The sequence below is a fragment of the Dama dama genome, chromosome 25, assembly GCF_033118175.1.
Source record: "Dama dama isolate Ldn47 chromosome 25, ASM3311817v1, whole genome shotgun sequence".
In the NCBI taxonomy this organism is placed as follows: domain Eukaryota; kingdom Metazoa; phylum Chordata; class Mammalia; order Artiodactyla; family Cervidae; genus Dama; species Dama dama.
In genome coordinates, this window is record NC_083705.1 from 26,405,318 (window position 1) to 26,422,557 (window position 17,240).

Below are 17,240 nucleotides of genomic sequence, written 5' to 3' on the forward strand. Positions count from 1 at the left end.
ATTATCTTATACTGTATAGGCCAGACTATATATGGCCTTATTTAATGACCACATCAACACTCTGTAGGTTCTTGTTATTATAATATTATTATAATATCTATTTTACACATGAGTAAAATAAGACATAAAATTAGGTAACTTGCCTGAATTTACATAGCTAGAAAACAAGTTTGACTCTAGATTCCACTGTTACCATAATGCTGATTATACCCAGACCCCTTAAAGCATTTATTAACTACCTTAAGGTTCATATTAATATTAAATCATATTCCTTTCTTTCATCCTTTCTAGCTAATTCTGTCTTAAATATTCTATGTATTACTTTTATTATTAAAAACTAACTTTAAAGTCAGAATTGTTTGTGCTAGATTAGAGTTTGCTATTCCCTCTTATTCTTTGTGAAATGTTTCTCCATCATGTCCCAGGCTGAAAATACAGGCATTGTGAGGTCTCATTTAGACTCTCCCGTTCATTATATTGTACATGTCCCTAATTAGGTCTTGCCTTCCTTTTCTCATTGTATTCGTTGTTTAATAAGTATTTACTGAGTACTTCCTATATGCCAGGCAGTACTATACAGCAGTAGACAAAACACAGAAAAGTTCTCTCCTTGTGGAGCTTACCTTCCAGGGAGAGAAAGAAAGACATCCATCATTCAAGCAATGGATAAATGAATGAGTGGATGGATTGGTAAAATATGTATTATGTGCAGTAAGTGCTATGAAGGGGCTTCCCTGGTGGCTTGGATGGTAGAGAGTCCACCTACAATGCAGGAGACCTGGGTTCAATCCCTGGGTTAGGAAGATTCCCTGGAGGAGGTCATGGCAACCCACTCCAGTTTTCTTGCCTGGAGAACCCCCGTGGACAGAGGAGTCTGGTGGGCTGCAGTCCATGGGGTCATAAAGAGTCTGCCATGACTGAGCAGCGAAGCACAGCACAGCCCAGCAGGTTCTATGAAGAAAAGCAAAGCAAGAAAAGGAGCACAGAAAATATTGGGAAGTCAGAGTTCATGTTTTATATAGGGCAGTCAAGCTAGGTCTTACTCAGAAGATGACATTTGACCTGAAGGAAATGAAGGAGTGAGTCATCCAACTTCTTGGGGGGAAAGCATTCCAGAAAGAAGGAAGAAAGTACAAAGACCTGCAGGCAGAAGCATGCTTGGGATACCCAAGGAACATGTATGTGGCTCTTGTGTTAGACTAGAGTAAGCAAAGGAGAGAGTAACAAGAGATGAGGAGCAGAAGGAATAGTATACCAGACCTTATAGGCTTGTAGCCGTTTACAAGGGCTTTGGCTTTTTTTGTGGGTGAAATGGAAAGCTGCTCAAGGCTTTTGAGTGGAGAAGTGACAGTGTCATTTTGGAAAAGTAAGTTGACATGTGCATCAAAGGTGAATGTGATAGATATAAATGGTAGTGAGTATATCCATAAATTGTTAATGTGATTTTATTCCATTTTTCTCTCCTTTTTGAAGGTGCTACTCATAATCTATGGATTTTTGCTAGAAGTCCATATTTTGAATAGTGTGTTTATGATGGAATTATGTTAGTTGCTCAGTCATGTCCAACTCTTTGTGACCCCATGGACTGTAGCCCGCCAGGCTCCTCTGTTCTTGAAATTCTCTAGGCAAGAATACTGGATTGAGTAGACATTCCCTTCTCCAGAGGATCTTTCCAAACCAGAGATTAAACCCGGGTCTCTTGCATTGCAGGTGGATTCTTTACTGTCTGACCCACCAGGGAAGCCATTATAATGGATAATACATTTTAAAAAGGTCTTGATCAGAGAAAAAGTCATTCATGTGAAAATACTACAGTGGCCCAGAAACTCACCTACAAAGACACTTAAAAAAATTGAGACACTGATCCCAGAAAAGTAATTCTCAGGGAAAACACTGTCTTTAAACATTTAGTGGGCTGTCAGAGTAGTAAATAAATTCCAGTCCTGCCATTTAGTAACTTGGGGATATTAGGCAATTTATCTAAGGTGAGTTTATGAAGGACTATGGTCAGCTTCAATGTCTCCATTTTGTAAATCAGGATTATTATGTACCTAAACAGTCATTTTAAGGGTAGAATGGAAGTAGGTAAAGAGTTGGACCATAACCTGCTGAGTAATAGGCATATCATAAATGATAACCATCTTCATTGTAGGGTGCTGCCTGCTGAGTAGTACCCTTACTATTTTGAGAAAAATGTATAAGTACATGCTTCCAATGTGTATATAATTATTTGTAAATTATATACACCTAGTGTTGAGTCTATATATTTTATTAAAGCTTACTTTCTATTTTTTTAGTTAAAAATGAAACAGAAATTCTCACATTTTCCTCTCACACCATAATGGATCATCTTACAGACTCCTTGAGGTGCCAGCTGCAATCTGGAGACCATTGCCTTAGAGTACAGAACACGTACCCACAGGCAAAATTCACAGAGAGATAGCTTTTGGCACAACAACAAAATTTTAAAATAACAATTCTGGTATTTACTGTTTTAGTTACTGATGTTATCATTCACCCAGTTACCAATGTCTAGAAACTGGGAGTCTGTCCTTTATTCTTCTCTTCCTATATCCCACCTTCCTAATTAAGTCAAATTACTGGTCCTGTTAATTATTTCTTCTTAATTTTTTTCATAGTTGTCTTCCCTTCCAGCCTTACTCTGGGCCCTCAGGATTGCTCTCTTTAATTACTCTAGCATCCTTCTAACTTTTCCAAACTCATCTTTCAGTGTGAAAGTCTTTCAGTGTTTCGTCAGTACACTTTCAGGTCATTAAAACTGAATGTTTTTGCCTACTGTCCACAAGGCCTTCATAAGCTGTCTCTTCTAACTCACCAACTTTATATCTTTATATCTTGCCACTTCCCCATTTTTTCCCTACCATTAGCCCTATTGAGTAACTTGCTGCTGCTGCTAAGTCGCTTCAGTCGTGTCCGACTCTGTGCAACCCCACAGACGGCAGCCCACCAGGCTCCCCCGTCCCTGGGATTCTCCAGGCAAGAACACTGGAGTGGGTTGCCATTTCCTTCTCCAATGCATGAAAGTGAAAAGTGAAAGTGAAGTCACTCAGTCGTGTCCGACTCCAGGCGACCCCATGGACCGCAGCCCACCTGGCTCCTCCATCCATGGGATTTTCTAGGCAAGAGTACTGGAGTGGGGTGCCATATGCCAGGCTTTCTCACCCTTCCATTCGGCTGTATAGACTGCTGCCTTTGCTTTAGAATACTCTCTTCTTCTGTACTAGCTGCTTCTCAGCCTTCAAAATTCACCTCAGGCACAACTTCTCTTTAACTCCTCTAGTTTAGCTTACATGATTCCACAGTACCTAGTGCTCACTTGTATTACAGTAGACTGTGACCATCATTTAGTGGAATGAAAGAAAAATAATTTACAACAGTGTAGTACCGTACTTTTTGATTACTGTAACCTAGATTAGTTTCTGATTCTGTCGTTTACTAGCCAAGAGACCTTGCTTGAAATACTTAACTTTTCTAAGTGTTTTCGTTTGTTTAATAATGCTGCCTGTCTCATAGTATTGTTTTGCATATTACATGAAATAATACATGTAAAATATTTGGTACACATTGACTGATACTTACAGCAAATGTTAACATTCAGTAAATGTTGAAAAGTGAAAGTGTTATTTGCTCAGTCATGTCCAACTTTTTATGAGTAGGAGCCCACCAGGCTCTTCTCTCCATGGAATTCTCCAGGCAAGATTACTAGAATGGTTTGCTATTTTCTTCTCCAGGGGGATCTTCCTCACCTGTTATTAATTATGCTGATAGTTGTTTGACAGTGAAATGAGCTGCCTTATGATGGAGTCTCTGCATCACTGTAGGTATTTACTCAGTGACAAGATGTATATATTTCTGGGACAATAAAAGGAATTCATAAGATAGGGAATTGTATTTGCCATCATCCTATCCAACATCTATGAAATTTTCCTCCCCATCAAAATCTTTTCAAAGCCTGTACATACCTACTTGAAGACATCATAACCAAAAGTAGCCTGTTATTCAGTTCAGTTCAGTTCAGTCACTCAGTCGTGTCCAACTCTTTGCGACCCCATGAGCTGCAGCACATCGGGCCTCCCTGTCCATCAGCAACTCCCGGAGCCTACCCAAACTCATGTCCATTGAGTCAGTGATGCCATCCAACCATCTCATACTCTGTTGTCCGCTTCTCCTCCTGCTCTCAATCTTTCCCAGCATCAGGGTCTTTTCAGATGAGTCAGCTCTTCGCATCAGGTGGCCAAAGTATTGGAGTTTCAGCTTCAACATCAGTCCTTCCAATGAACACCCAGGACTGATCTCCCTTAGGATGGACTGGTTGGATCTCCTTGCAGTCCAAGGGACTCTCAAGAGTCTTCTCCAACACCACAGTTCAAAAGCATCAATTCTTCGGCACTCAGCTTTCTTTATGGTCCAACTTTCAAATCCATATACTACTGGAAAAACCATAGCCTTGACTAGACAGACCTTTGTTGGCAAAGTAATGTCTCTGCTTTTTAATATGCTGTCTAGGTTGGTCATAACTTTCCTTCCAAGGAGTAAGTGTCTTTTAATTTCATGGCTGCAATCACCATCTGCAGTGATTTTGGAGCCCCCAAAAATAAAATCTCTCACTGTTTCCCCATCTATTTGCCATGAAGTGATGGGACCAGATTCCATGATCTTAGTTTTCTGAATGTTGAGGTTTAAGCCAACTTTTTCACCCTCCTCTTTCACTTTCATCAAGAGGCTCTTTAGTTCTTCTTCCCTTACTTTCATAATAATATACAGTATGATATTTGTCACACGCTGCTTTTTATGGTAAATACTTATAGTCATAAAATGGGGAGCTTAGGTAATCAGCTAGCACAGTGTGTGACACTGAGCACTCAGTAACGGCAGATCTCTCCTTCGCTTCATCTGTTATTAGGACTTCACTCCATGGACATTGAAAAGGTATTGATAGTTTAGATCCCAAAGGTGATTTGATCACAACAGTGAGTTACCAAGATTAATAGAAAAGTAAGTTGCAAGGTGGAATGCAGGGGGAGCACCTAAAAACACAGAAGTTAGTGAGCTAGTTCAGTATTTGTACCTCATTGAACACTTTCCAGTTCACATTTGGGATGGAATGTGGTATAATGGAAAGGACGTAAGTTTTGTAGGTAGGTGTGCTGATGTATGAATAAGACCATTACAGTCTAGCAGTTCATAATTTTTCTAGGAGGAACAGAAAATTGCTAGTTGAGATTTTTCTTTTTCTGCTAGTTGTGTTTTTTCTCCATCCTCCCACCTTGATGTTATTCTACAAATTGTTGTACATGAAGGATCAAAATACACAAGTGGGGGAATGTTATACTTTTAAATATATAAGAATTAATAAATCTAGGGACTCACTGAATACTTTGGTATCCTAGGTTTTCTCTTATGCATTATTTCTTTTTATTTTTGACAATCTCTGGTAAACAATGTTATTTCCTTTTAACATATTAGAAGAATGAAACTCAGAAGTTAAGTCATTCATTACTCATAAGAGGCAAAAAAAAGGTATGGGGGTAGAGTTGGTTTCAGAAACCCAAATCTACTGATTATAAGTTTAACGTTTTAGCATTTCAGTATACCACTCCTTCAGTGGGATTGCTGAATACATGTGCTCATTTCTCTCACATATAAATCTCAATGGTGTGTAAGCCGAGTATAGTATCCATAATTACCATTGCATATCCCTTTGAGCCTCACACATACACATGCACACACACACACACACACACACACACACACACACACACCATTCCCACCCAACCTTTCAAAAAAGAGAAAAGGGCAAATCACTCACTGTTTAAACTCCAGTATTAGCCATAGTGAAGGGAGATTTTGGTGATCCCACTCATAGTTCTCAGATCACTAGATACTGGTTTTATGCTTACCTTAAACTGCTTACCTAAATTGTCAGCAGAAAGTAAACCTGTCAATTTCTTTAGCCCAAAGCTTCTCGGACCTTGATGGACTTACAGATCATCTGGGGATCTTGTTAAAATGAAGATTGTAGTTCAGTAGGTTGGGATGGGATCTGGAATTCCGTTTCTAATTGTGCAGGTGATGCTAATGTTGTTGGGCTTGCAACTTTGGCGTACAGGTGCAGAATTATTATTTTGTTGCAAATATACAATTATTTATATAAAGCTGCAATTAGAGTGTATATACCCTATTTGTGTTCTTTTCTTTTTATACTTTTATTTCTATTTTCTACATAATTTCAAACTTATAATTTTTAACTGCTGTATAAACTAGAATTAATACTCTTAGGAATTTACATCTGTTCTCAATTACTTTGCCATTCTAGATAAGGCCACATTGAATTCCTCTGGGCATATACCTTTTTGCTGTTAAATTATTAGCCTAAGATGAATTCCCAGTAGTAGTTACTAGGTCAAGGAGTAAGAATATCTTTGTTGTTTAATGGTTACAGAATTTCAGTTTTGCAAGATAGAAAATGGATGGTAGTGCTGGTTGCCCAACAGTGTAAATATACTTTACGTCACTGATGTGTGTCAGTCGTGTAGGACTTTTTGTGACCCCAGGGACAGTAGCCCGCCAGGCTCCTCTGTCCATGAGATTATCCTGGCAAGAATACTGGAGTGGGTTGTCCTTTCCTCCTCCAGGGAATCTTCCTGACCCAGGGATCAAACCCACATCTCTTGCATTTCCTAGGTTGGCAGATGGATTCTTTACCACTAAGCCACCTGGAAAGCCCTAATGTCACTGAACTGTATACTTAAATATGGTTAAGATGGCAAATTTTATGTTATATGTATTTTTTCTTTATATTATATATTTAAATATTGTTACATGTATAGTTGTATATTAATTTTACATGTATTTTATATATGTATAAAAATAAAGTTATTCTCTCTCCAAAAATGTATTTATATATACATATGTGTCAGTATTAAGGTGTGCTTTATATTTTGTTGCATAATAAACCATTTGGCCTTTTAGAAGGGATGACCAAATTACAGTGCCATCTACATGTTTACCTCACTTGTAGTAATATTGAGTGTCTTAATGGTTTATTAAAATTTTTGCTAAATGGTCTAAAATGATTTTTCAAGGTTACCTTAATTTGCATTTTTATTTCTGTCAAGGTTGAAATGTGAACATTTGTTTTTGTGGGTCATTTTACTGTTTGTACTTCCCTTGTATGCAAAATGTACATGTATGTCGTTGGTCCTTGTTTCTATTAGGATAGTGATCATCTTTAGACTCACTAGAGCTGTTTCTATAGTATAATATTTTAAGTAAATGGTTATCTCTATTGTCTTTTTAATTCATGTATAAGTAACTTTATGCTTTTACATCCTGCAGGTCAACTATGGAAAAGTATATAATGATAGTAGAAAAGGATTGAAATTCACTGTCTCCTCTGGCTGCAGTTCAGAATTTGTTTTTGTACCATATGGTAGCACCATTGCTGTTTATACAATTTACTCTGGAGAACAGATAACTATGCTTAAGGGACACTATAAAAGTGTTGACTGCTGTGTATTTCAGTCTAATTTCCAGGTAAGAATGATACTTAAGGGAATTTAAAATGTTCAGGTAGCTAGCTTGCCAAAACCTGTGGGTTTTGTTTTTTTTAACATCTTAACCTTTCTCTTTAGTCTCACCAATGGAACAGAGTGTTTTCCCCATAGAACTTTTGCATAGATTATCTCATATGCTCCTTTAAGTGATTCTTCAGTGTAGCGAGATTGTTGGGATTTTCCCTGCCTTGTAGATGAGGAAAATAAGGCTTATAAAAATTAAATACTGAAAGAATGAAAATTATGGGTTATTGCTGCTGCTGCTAAGTTGCTTTGGTCATGTCCAACTCTGTGTGACCCCATAGACGGCAGCCCACCAGGCTTCTCTGTCCCTGGGATTCTCCAGGCAAGAATACTGGAGTGGGTTGCCATTTCCTTCTCCAATGCATGAAAGTGAAAAGTGAAAGTGAAGTCGCTCAGTCGTGTCCAACTCTTTGCGACCACATGGACTGTAGCCTATCAGGCTCCTCTGTCCATGGGTTATTGCTAGGGAGGGACTTTATCACCTATTCAGTCACTCATTAATAGGCATTACTTAATCTGTGTCTGACACTATGAAGTAAGATATACAGGGCTAGTTTTCAGCTAGCACACATCTATATGGCAGTATTCGTTATTAAAATACTCAAACACATATCCTTTAGTTTGTTACATAGCTGTTGTACTAAGCCCCTTACATGACCTCCAGCTTCACTTCATCTCCTGGAGCCTCCTAGACCTCACTTCAACCCAGTAACTAAGAGGGACCTTTGAAACCCTGCTTCTACTCTATGTCCAATATCTCTTCTGATGGCCAGTGTCCTGATGTACTACTTATTAACTATTTTTAGTGTTATTCTGGGAAAAGAGTACTAAGGCAACCAGGGGTTGGTAGAACTTGCCTCAGTCTGCAAGTAGATTGACAGAGGGTGATTATCCATTCAAAGAAATTTATAGAATACAGTACTTTTCTTATCCAGAGTCACTAGAGACAAAGCCAAGATTTTAATTCAAGTATTCTGACTTTCCACCTAAAGTATTGCTTTCCACCTAATCAGAGCTTCCTAGCAGATGTTCCTGCTAGGAATATTGGACTGAAAGTGAGTGAAGAATGGATTAGAACAGATTAAAAGTAAGTAAAGATAATTGATTCCTCTCAGTCCCTGAAATCGCTGGAACAGGCCTAGGATAGCCAGAAAGCTGAGGCCAGTTGCCTCCTGACAAATACCATTTCTATATGTGCTATGTACTAAGAAAGATTTGAATTACTTTATTATATCAAAAAGCTTCCAGCTCTTATCCCATTCCATCTATTATGATTTCTGAAAAGGAAGATAATTATAAATCTAAATTGCAAAAGTAAAAGAATAGTGCTTTTGCATTCATTTAGCAGCAGAACCCTTTTACCAATTATATATTACACAAAAACTTGCTATCTGAAAATAAAATTGATATTTATAGTAATTCTGCTATAAATATAAAAATTTGAAGATATATCCAACATCAAAATAAATAATGATAATAGTTGATTATTTTCTTTTGACTAGAATAGGGATCCCTGAATCCATTCTGCTACTAATAATTAACCTAATAACTTGGAAGTCTGATGAGGAAGGGAATATTTACATAGCCTCAAAGTTGCACCCCACAAAATATTAATTACAAAGATAAAATAATTTTACCTTGACTAAGACTGGCATGCATCAGCTTAGTCAAATTGTCAAAGTGTATGGGATATTCCTGGCAAAGATATAGTACCTTAATTTAATCATGAAAAAACAAGGTTACCTGACCTTAGTATATCTTGAGTATATAATCTTATCTTCTCAGGAAGTAAATTGCTCTACAGCACTGGGCATATGAAAATATCTTTGCACCATCCACAGTAACCATGCATTCTAAATTTTAAATAGTACAGTCTGTAGAATTTTCTTCCATTTAGAAAATTTGATAATGTGTAGCTAAGTATAATTTACCTAATTTTCTTTACATCTATATTTCCTATAAGTTACTTAATAATCTTATTTTCCCTTTACCAAGAACCTTTACTTTTATTTTTTTAGAAAAATGCTGATTGTACCATGCCTCAAATAGCTTTTGAGATGAAAAAAAATAAAACTAAATAATTTAATATCAGATCAGAAAGAAAGTTGTAGTGTTAGAAATATTTGTGCAGAAATACATTTGTGAGAAAAGTAAACAGTCAGTCAGAGTTTTAACTTAACATTTTGCTGATTTTTCTTTTTAGCCCTTATTCTTTACTTAGTAGCTTTTTAAAAAATTAACCTACTGTTTTACATCTTGTTTTTTTTTCAGTCTGTATTTGGTTTATATCCTGCTCCCTTCTCTTGACAATATGAATGTTTTCCAGTGCCATTAAATATTCTTCAAAAATAAATTTAGTGGCTATATAATATCATATCATATTAATGCAGCATAAATTTATATATAAATCATAACCCTGGACAATAATATTTGGGAAATTATTGTTTTATTATAAATATAATGTTGGTGATAATAACCTTGAATTTCATATGTGTCTTTAGCATGACTTCTTAGAAATGTATGCAGAAACTTCTGTCACATACAGAGATTTCAGTCTCTGAAAGGATTATATCAATTTATACCCTCTGTATGTGAGAGTATCTATTTCACTGCCCCATAAAAATATTTTTAGTACTAGCCAATATAACATATTTCTGAAGTTTTCTCAGAAGAAGAATGAACATTGTTCAGCATGTACAGACACCATATCCAAAAAGACATTGTCATTGACTGCATCAGTCCAAGCTTGTAAAATAAGCTTCTCAACAAGCATGGCATATGACTCTTAATGCTCTTCAGCAGCTAGTTGGGCAGTTTTGAGCTAAATAAAACTTTTTTTTAATTCCTGGCCTATTTTAGGTAGAAACTCTTACAGTTTCTGCAAAGTAGTTATCTGAGGAGGCTTTACAAATAGCTGAGGAAAGAAGAAAAGCAAAAGGCAAGGGAAAAATGAAAAAATACATCCAACAGAATGCAGAGTTCTACAGAATAGCAAAGAGATGGGAAAGCTTTCTTAAATGAACAGTGCAAAAAAAACATAGAGGAAAACAATATAATGTATAAGACTAGAGATCTTTTCAAGAAACTTGGAGATATCAAGGGAACATTTCATGCAAGGATGGGCATGATAAAGGACAGAAATGGTAAGGACCTAACAGAAGCAGAACAGATTAAGAAGAGGTGGCAAGAATACACAGAAGAATTATACAAAAAACGTCATAATGACCTGGATAACCACAGTTGTGTGGTCACTCACCTAGAGTTGGACATTTTGGAGGGTGAAGTCCAGTGGGCCTTAGGAAGCATTACTACCAACAAAGTTAGCAGAAGTCATGGAATTAAGCTGAGCTATTTAAAATCCTAAAAGGTGATGCTGTGAAAGTGCTGCACTCAATATGTCAGCAAATTTGGAAAACTCAGCAGTGAGCACAGATCTGGAAAAGTTCAGTTTTCATTCCAATCCTGAAGAAGGGCAATGACAAACAATGTTCAAAGCACTCACTTCACTTACTAGCAAAATTATGTTCAAAATTCTTCGAGCTAATGTCTCCAGCAGTACGTGAGCCAAGAACTTCCAGATGTACAAGCTGGGTTTAGAAAAGACAGAGGAACAGAGATCAAATTGCCAACATTCGTTGGATCATGGAGAAAGCAAGGGAGTTCCAAAAATATATCTACTTCAGCTTCATTGACTATGCTAAAGCCTTTGACTGTGTGGGTCACAACAAAATGTGAATTCTTACAGAGATGAGAGTACCAAACCATCTTACCTATTCCTGAGAAACTAGTATGCAGGTAAAGAAACAACAGTTAGAACCAGACATGGAACAACTGACTTATTCCAAATTGGGAAAAGAGTATGACCAGGCTGTATATTGTCACCTTGGCTTATCTAACTTATATGCAGAGTAGAAGTGAAGTCCCTCAGTCGTGTCTAACTCTTTGCGACCCCGTAGACTATAGCCTCCAAGGCTTCTCCATCCATGGGATCTTCCAGGCAAGAGTACTGGAGTGGGTTACCATTTCCTTCTCCCGGAGATCTTCCTGACCCAGGGATCAAATCCAGGTCTCCCGCATTGCGGGCAGACGCTTTACCCTCTGAGCCACCAGAGAAGCCCATATGCAGAGTCCATCATGTGACATGCCAGGCTGGATGAATCCCAAGCTGGAATCATGATTGCTGGGAGAAATATCAACAACCTCAGATATGCAGATGATACCACTCTAATGGCAAAAAGTGAAGAACTAAAGAGCCTCTTGATGAAAGTGAAAGAGGAGAGTGAATAAAGCTGGCCTGAAACTCAGCATTCAAAAAAACTAAGATTATGGCATCCACTTCCATCACTTCATGACAAATAGAAGGGGGAAAAGTGGAAGCAGTATCAGATTTTCTTTTCTTGGACTCTTAAAATCACTGCAGGTAGTGACAAATTAAAATTAAAGCCCTGAAATTAAAAGATGCTTGCTCCTTGGAAGAAAAGCTATGACAAATCTAGACAGCCACGGACATCATTTTGCCCACAAAGGTCCTTATAGTCAAAGCTGTGGTTTTTCCATTAGTCATGTATGGACGTGAGAGTTGGACCAGAAAAAATGCTGAGCACTGAAAAATTGATGCCTTCAAATTGTGGTGCTGAAGAAGACTCTTGAGAGTCCCTTGGACTGCAAGGAGGTCAAACCAGTTGATTTGGTTGGTCAAACCAATCAAACCAGTTGATTTCCTACCCTGAATATTCACTGGAAGGACTGATGCTGAAGTTCCAATACTTTGGTCTCCTGATAGAAAGAGCCGACTAACTGGAAAAGATCCTGAGGCTGGGAAAGATTGAAAGCTAAAGAAGAGAGCAGTAGAGGATGCCGTGGTTAGATAGCATCACCAACTCAATGGACATGAATTTGAGCAAATTCTGAGAGATAGTGGATGACAGAGGACCCTGGTATGCTACCATCCATGAGGTCACAGAGAGTCAGGCACAACTTAGCAACTGAACAACAACATATGGTTTCTTCGTTGAAAGCCTTTATTAAAGTTCAGTTATTGATGCAACCATTTTTTTTATTCTCTGACACTTGAAATATATAGATACAATTGATAAAAAAAAAAAACTATGGCGATGGTTTTTGTGAATTTTAATCATGTAAGCAAATTCTAACATATCCTAATACTATTTTAAAATACAAAACAAAGTTTTACTATTTCTTAAACAAACAGAAAAGGGCATCAATCCAGTTTCTTTGGGGAATAGAAATAGATTTCATCTAATCTAACCTAAGAATTAGTCATTTAAAAAATTGTTCATTTCACATTGGCATCAGCTTTCAACTGACTCACAACCACATCTTTGTTTTCTGTATTATAGGAACTTTACAGTGGTAGCAGAGACTGCAATATTCTTGCTTGGGTACCATCCTTATGTGAATCAGTTCCTGATGATGATGATGAGGTAAATATTATGTATACAAGTTGTACAGTGACTTCTAAATAATAAAAAATTTTTTACTAATTTACTTTAAATGGGAGAGGCTTTTAAAGCATTTCTTGCTATTTTCTGATTGTTTAAATAATTTACCTGTATAATACATTAGGAAAATTCAAAAAAATATTGAGAATGAAATAAATTTCTGAAGTTTATCAATTACTTTTAACATTTTTATTTACTTCATTCTTGTTTTTTCCTGTGCATATTTTTAACATAGTTAATATCATGCTTGAACATACAGCTTAGCATCCTTCTTAGACTTTTTCCATGTCATTAATAACTATTTGTAAACATTGTCTTTAATAATATAGCTTTCTGTCACTCTTACTTAAATTTACTTAAATATTTACCTTTTTTGAAGACATTTCTTTTGATCATTATAAACAAACCAATTTATAGCTATTCACAAATTATTTATATTTCTGACTCCTTCTTTGGTTATATTCCTAAAAGTAGATTTATCTTGTTTTCTTTCAAGTTTTTTTTGTTGTTGTTTAATATTTTTGGCCACGCTTTGTGGCATGTAGGATCTTAGTTCCCCAACCGGGGATCAAACCCATACTTCCTACAGTGGAAGCATGGAGTCTTAACCAGTGGATCCCCAGGGAAGTGCCACAACTTCTTGGGACTTGAGTTATCTTGTATGACATTTTTAAAGCTCTTTATTCACACTGTCAAATTTTATCAGTTTGCACTTCTACCAAATAAATTAGTGTAAATATGACACTGTGAATAAAGAACCTGAAAAATGTTGTGGGAAAACAAAGATAAATAAGACATGATCTCTGGTCTTAGGTAGTAGCCTCTTAATTTTTCTATATTCATGTCAAGCTATCTAAAGGTGAAATTTTATAGATATGTGTCTAATTTGGTTTAGTATGACCTTGAGTAGTTTTAGTATACAGCTGCTTTAAAAACTGAATTTTTTTTTTATACAAAGCTTAAAATGTTAATTACTGTGTCCTGCTGTTGGGGAATTATTGTATACATTAAATCTAACTTATAACACTAGGCCACATTAGAATGTTTAACATTCACCAAATGAAAACTATAAAAATAAAAGTAAATCATCTTTGACCTGTGTATAAAAAAAAGATATTAGAAGAAAACTGAAATTGTTTATTTTATAAAGATAGTATGTGACTCTGATGGTTTATTTCCTTATTATATAATTATGGTGATAGTTTGATTCTTTCCCATCTGGAAGAATTTTTGTATGTAGGCAGTTAAGCTGAACAAGTATAAATCAAATAGGGATACACAAAAAACAAGGTTTTATATTTACCTGTTAAAATGCACTATGTATGTGCTTTAAGATAGGCACCATTCTCTTTATAAAATGATAAATGCTAAGATTATTTCCACAAAACTTTTGAAGAGTCCTGTGAATGTAGGTAGAACATGAATATGATCATGATGCAGATCTCAGTAGAGTAGTCTGTGTACACAAGACCCTCTTCCTTACATGTATACTTACTATTTAACTGATATTTAGAAGTAGTTTCATCTCACCTCGCAAATGAATGACTGCTGCAGTTCCTCAGAGAGGCAAGTTAACACAAAACACACACATATGTACATTTACACACTCACCTGTCTTTAGTGTCAGGTAAACTCAATAATAGTAATACTGGTGATTGAGTTCGAATTCCAGTTCTGCCATTCGTTAGTGATCTAGGGCAAGTTTATAGATCTTCAAACATCAGAATCATCAAAGTAAAATTGTTCCTAGGTTACCTTTCAGATCGACTTTTGAGATGAGATATACTTCTCCATCAACCAAGACAGAATCCCTTAGGATTGTTTATTCTGATACTCAACCTATAGAGGAGGATTTATTTCTACCATAAAAACCTGAAGGGCATTTGGCAATAGAAACAGGTTTTATGATCTTTAAGCATAAATCCTATTATTTAGTTGACAGGTTGCTTTTTTTTGTTTTTTTTTGCAGAGGAAGTTTGTTTTATTTTTCTGAGGGATCTGGATTCCTTTTGCCCACTCTTCCTAAAATCTGGTCACACTCAAGGCATGCCTGTACAATTCCTAATCACTTTTTCCTGCCTGAGGTCTCTAGAGTGACTATATTATATTCTAAATCTGACCTCTCACCAAGAATCTTAATTTTATTTTGACAGTTACACAATATGTAGCTGTTTTATTTAGATGTATAATCTTGGGGTCTTTCCTGGTAGCTCTGTGATAAAGAATTTGCCTGCCCGTGCAGGAGACGCCAGTTTGATTCCTGGGTTGGGAAGATCCCCTGGAGAAGGAAATGGCAACTCACTTCAGTATCCTCATCTAGGAAACCCCATGGACAGAGGAGCGTGGCGGGCTACCGTCCATGGGGTTGCAAGAGAGTCAGACTAAACAACAGCGATAAGATGTGTAATTACTTTCTGTATTCAGGCAACCCTATGTTCTACCTATAAAGACTTTCCACTAATTACCAGTAAAAAATTTTGAATTTATCAAAGTTAGTAAGATACATGTATAGAAGATGTTAAAATTGTTTTCATTCTTCCTTCCCATTCTATGGACCTGAACTAGATCCCCTTTTAACTCTTATTTCCCTTCACAACTCAGTAGAACAGGCAGGCTGGTTAAGGAGAGATGGATATGTTCAAGCAGAGACAGAATGTCCACTAGGAGGAGATGTTGTAGAGAAAACTGAAGTGGTGGATGGTAGTTAAGTTGATCCAAAGGTCTCAAACAGTACTATATCATGTGTGACTTTTTACTGCAGCTTTCAATTATAAGTAAGATGTTTTATTTGTGATTTTTAGCAATAAAATGTACTTCTAACAATACTGTAATACATTCATTTTTTTCTTTACTACTATAAATACAGTAAAATTTATATGCAACTGCATTTCTAGTTTTCACTTAATTATTTCTGTTTGCCTACCATAGCAACAATAATTTACATTAAAATATAATTCTGCTTCTCTGTTGATTCTCCAAATGAAATTTAGTGCTTAATAGGGTATATATTGGGCTTTCAGAGTGAAATTAGGAGACATGGCCTTTGTGTGACTTATCTACCTAAGGACATTTTAAGTAGACATCTAAGGCAGAGTTAAAGGCTTTTAGAGATAGAGTAGGGAAAAATAATCACCTCACCACAGAGGACAATGCGTCTTTAAATAAACTGTCACTAAATAACCTAACTTGGTAGGTAAATCATAAACCCAGAAAGGTAGGAATTTCAGTAAATGCTTGGTTGAAAGAATAAACAGACTTCAGTATGCCACTCTTGCATATCAGTGGACTGCTACTAGAAATAAGTGAATAGTTAGCTAAGCTTTGATAATAGTTTTAGATCTGGACACAGGGTGTAATAGAATTTTGCTTGAACAACTAAGTGACAGTGGCCAACATTATTAGATTAAGTAAAGGATTCAGATCCATAGCGTTCACAGCTATAAAGAATACCTAAATTATTATATTGTTTTCTGACTATCCTGGCTGATACTTGGGAAATTTACTGGAAACAGCCACTTTTTTCTACTGTTATCATTGTTTGAATCTTAAGAGTCTAAGTCATCATGTTCATCAAAAAGGAAATGAACATTCTCAAGTATGTAGTAAGGGTTACCCTTAACATAAAATACTGGTATATGTTGTAAAAGGTAATACTTCTAAAATAATTTAAGAATAATCTAAGTACTAATATGTTATTGGGTTTGGGATATGAACAAACTGACAGCAAATGTAAAAACTGCAAAATAGGAAGCCCACATGATTCATAAAACCTAGGTACTCAAAAACAACAACAAAAGAGATCATTTCAAAGTCCCTTAATCATTTGCCTAAGAATAAGAAGGTAGCCATTCAAACAAATTCCCCAAATAAGTGAATTGATGTGAACTACTACAAATATTAAAATTCCTCTATTGCTGATTACATTTATTTAGGTACAGCTCTAAAGTTGCAAGAATACTGTGGTGTTTTGTTGTTTTTGAAACACCACCTAATGCATATTCTCTTTCAAAGAATTCTCCCAGGGAAACCTGTGTGCTAATGACAAAATGTTACCAAATCTAACACATTTTGTCTGTCTTTTTCCACTACTTTATTAGCTATAATAACAAATAAACAAACCTCACTACTTCATACCAAAAAGGGCATTGCTCCATTTGTTGAACACCTTATTCCCTGT

At 36.2% G+C, this 17,240-nt stretch overlaps 1 protein-coding gene across 3 annotated transcripts in view; it reads left to right on the plus strand.

Moving 5' to 3' along the window:
- ERCC8 (ERCC excision repair 8, CSA ubiquitin ligase complex subunit) overlaps positions 1–17,240 on the plus strand; it is a 57,029-nt gene that overhangs the window by 31,544 nt on the left and 8,245 nt on the right. For all 3 annotated transcript variants that reach the window (XM_061129742.1, XM_061129744.1, XM_061129743.1), the window contains 2 exons: positions 7,360–7,557; positions 12,962–13,045. In XM_061129742.1, coding sequence (XP_060985725.1) covers positions 7,360–7,557; positions 12,962–13,045 — 282 coding nt within the window. The remainder of the gene's footprint in view (positions 1–7,359; positions 7,558–12,961; positions 13,046–17,240) is intronic.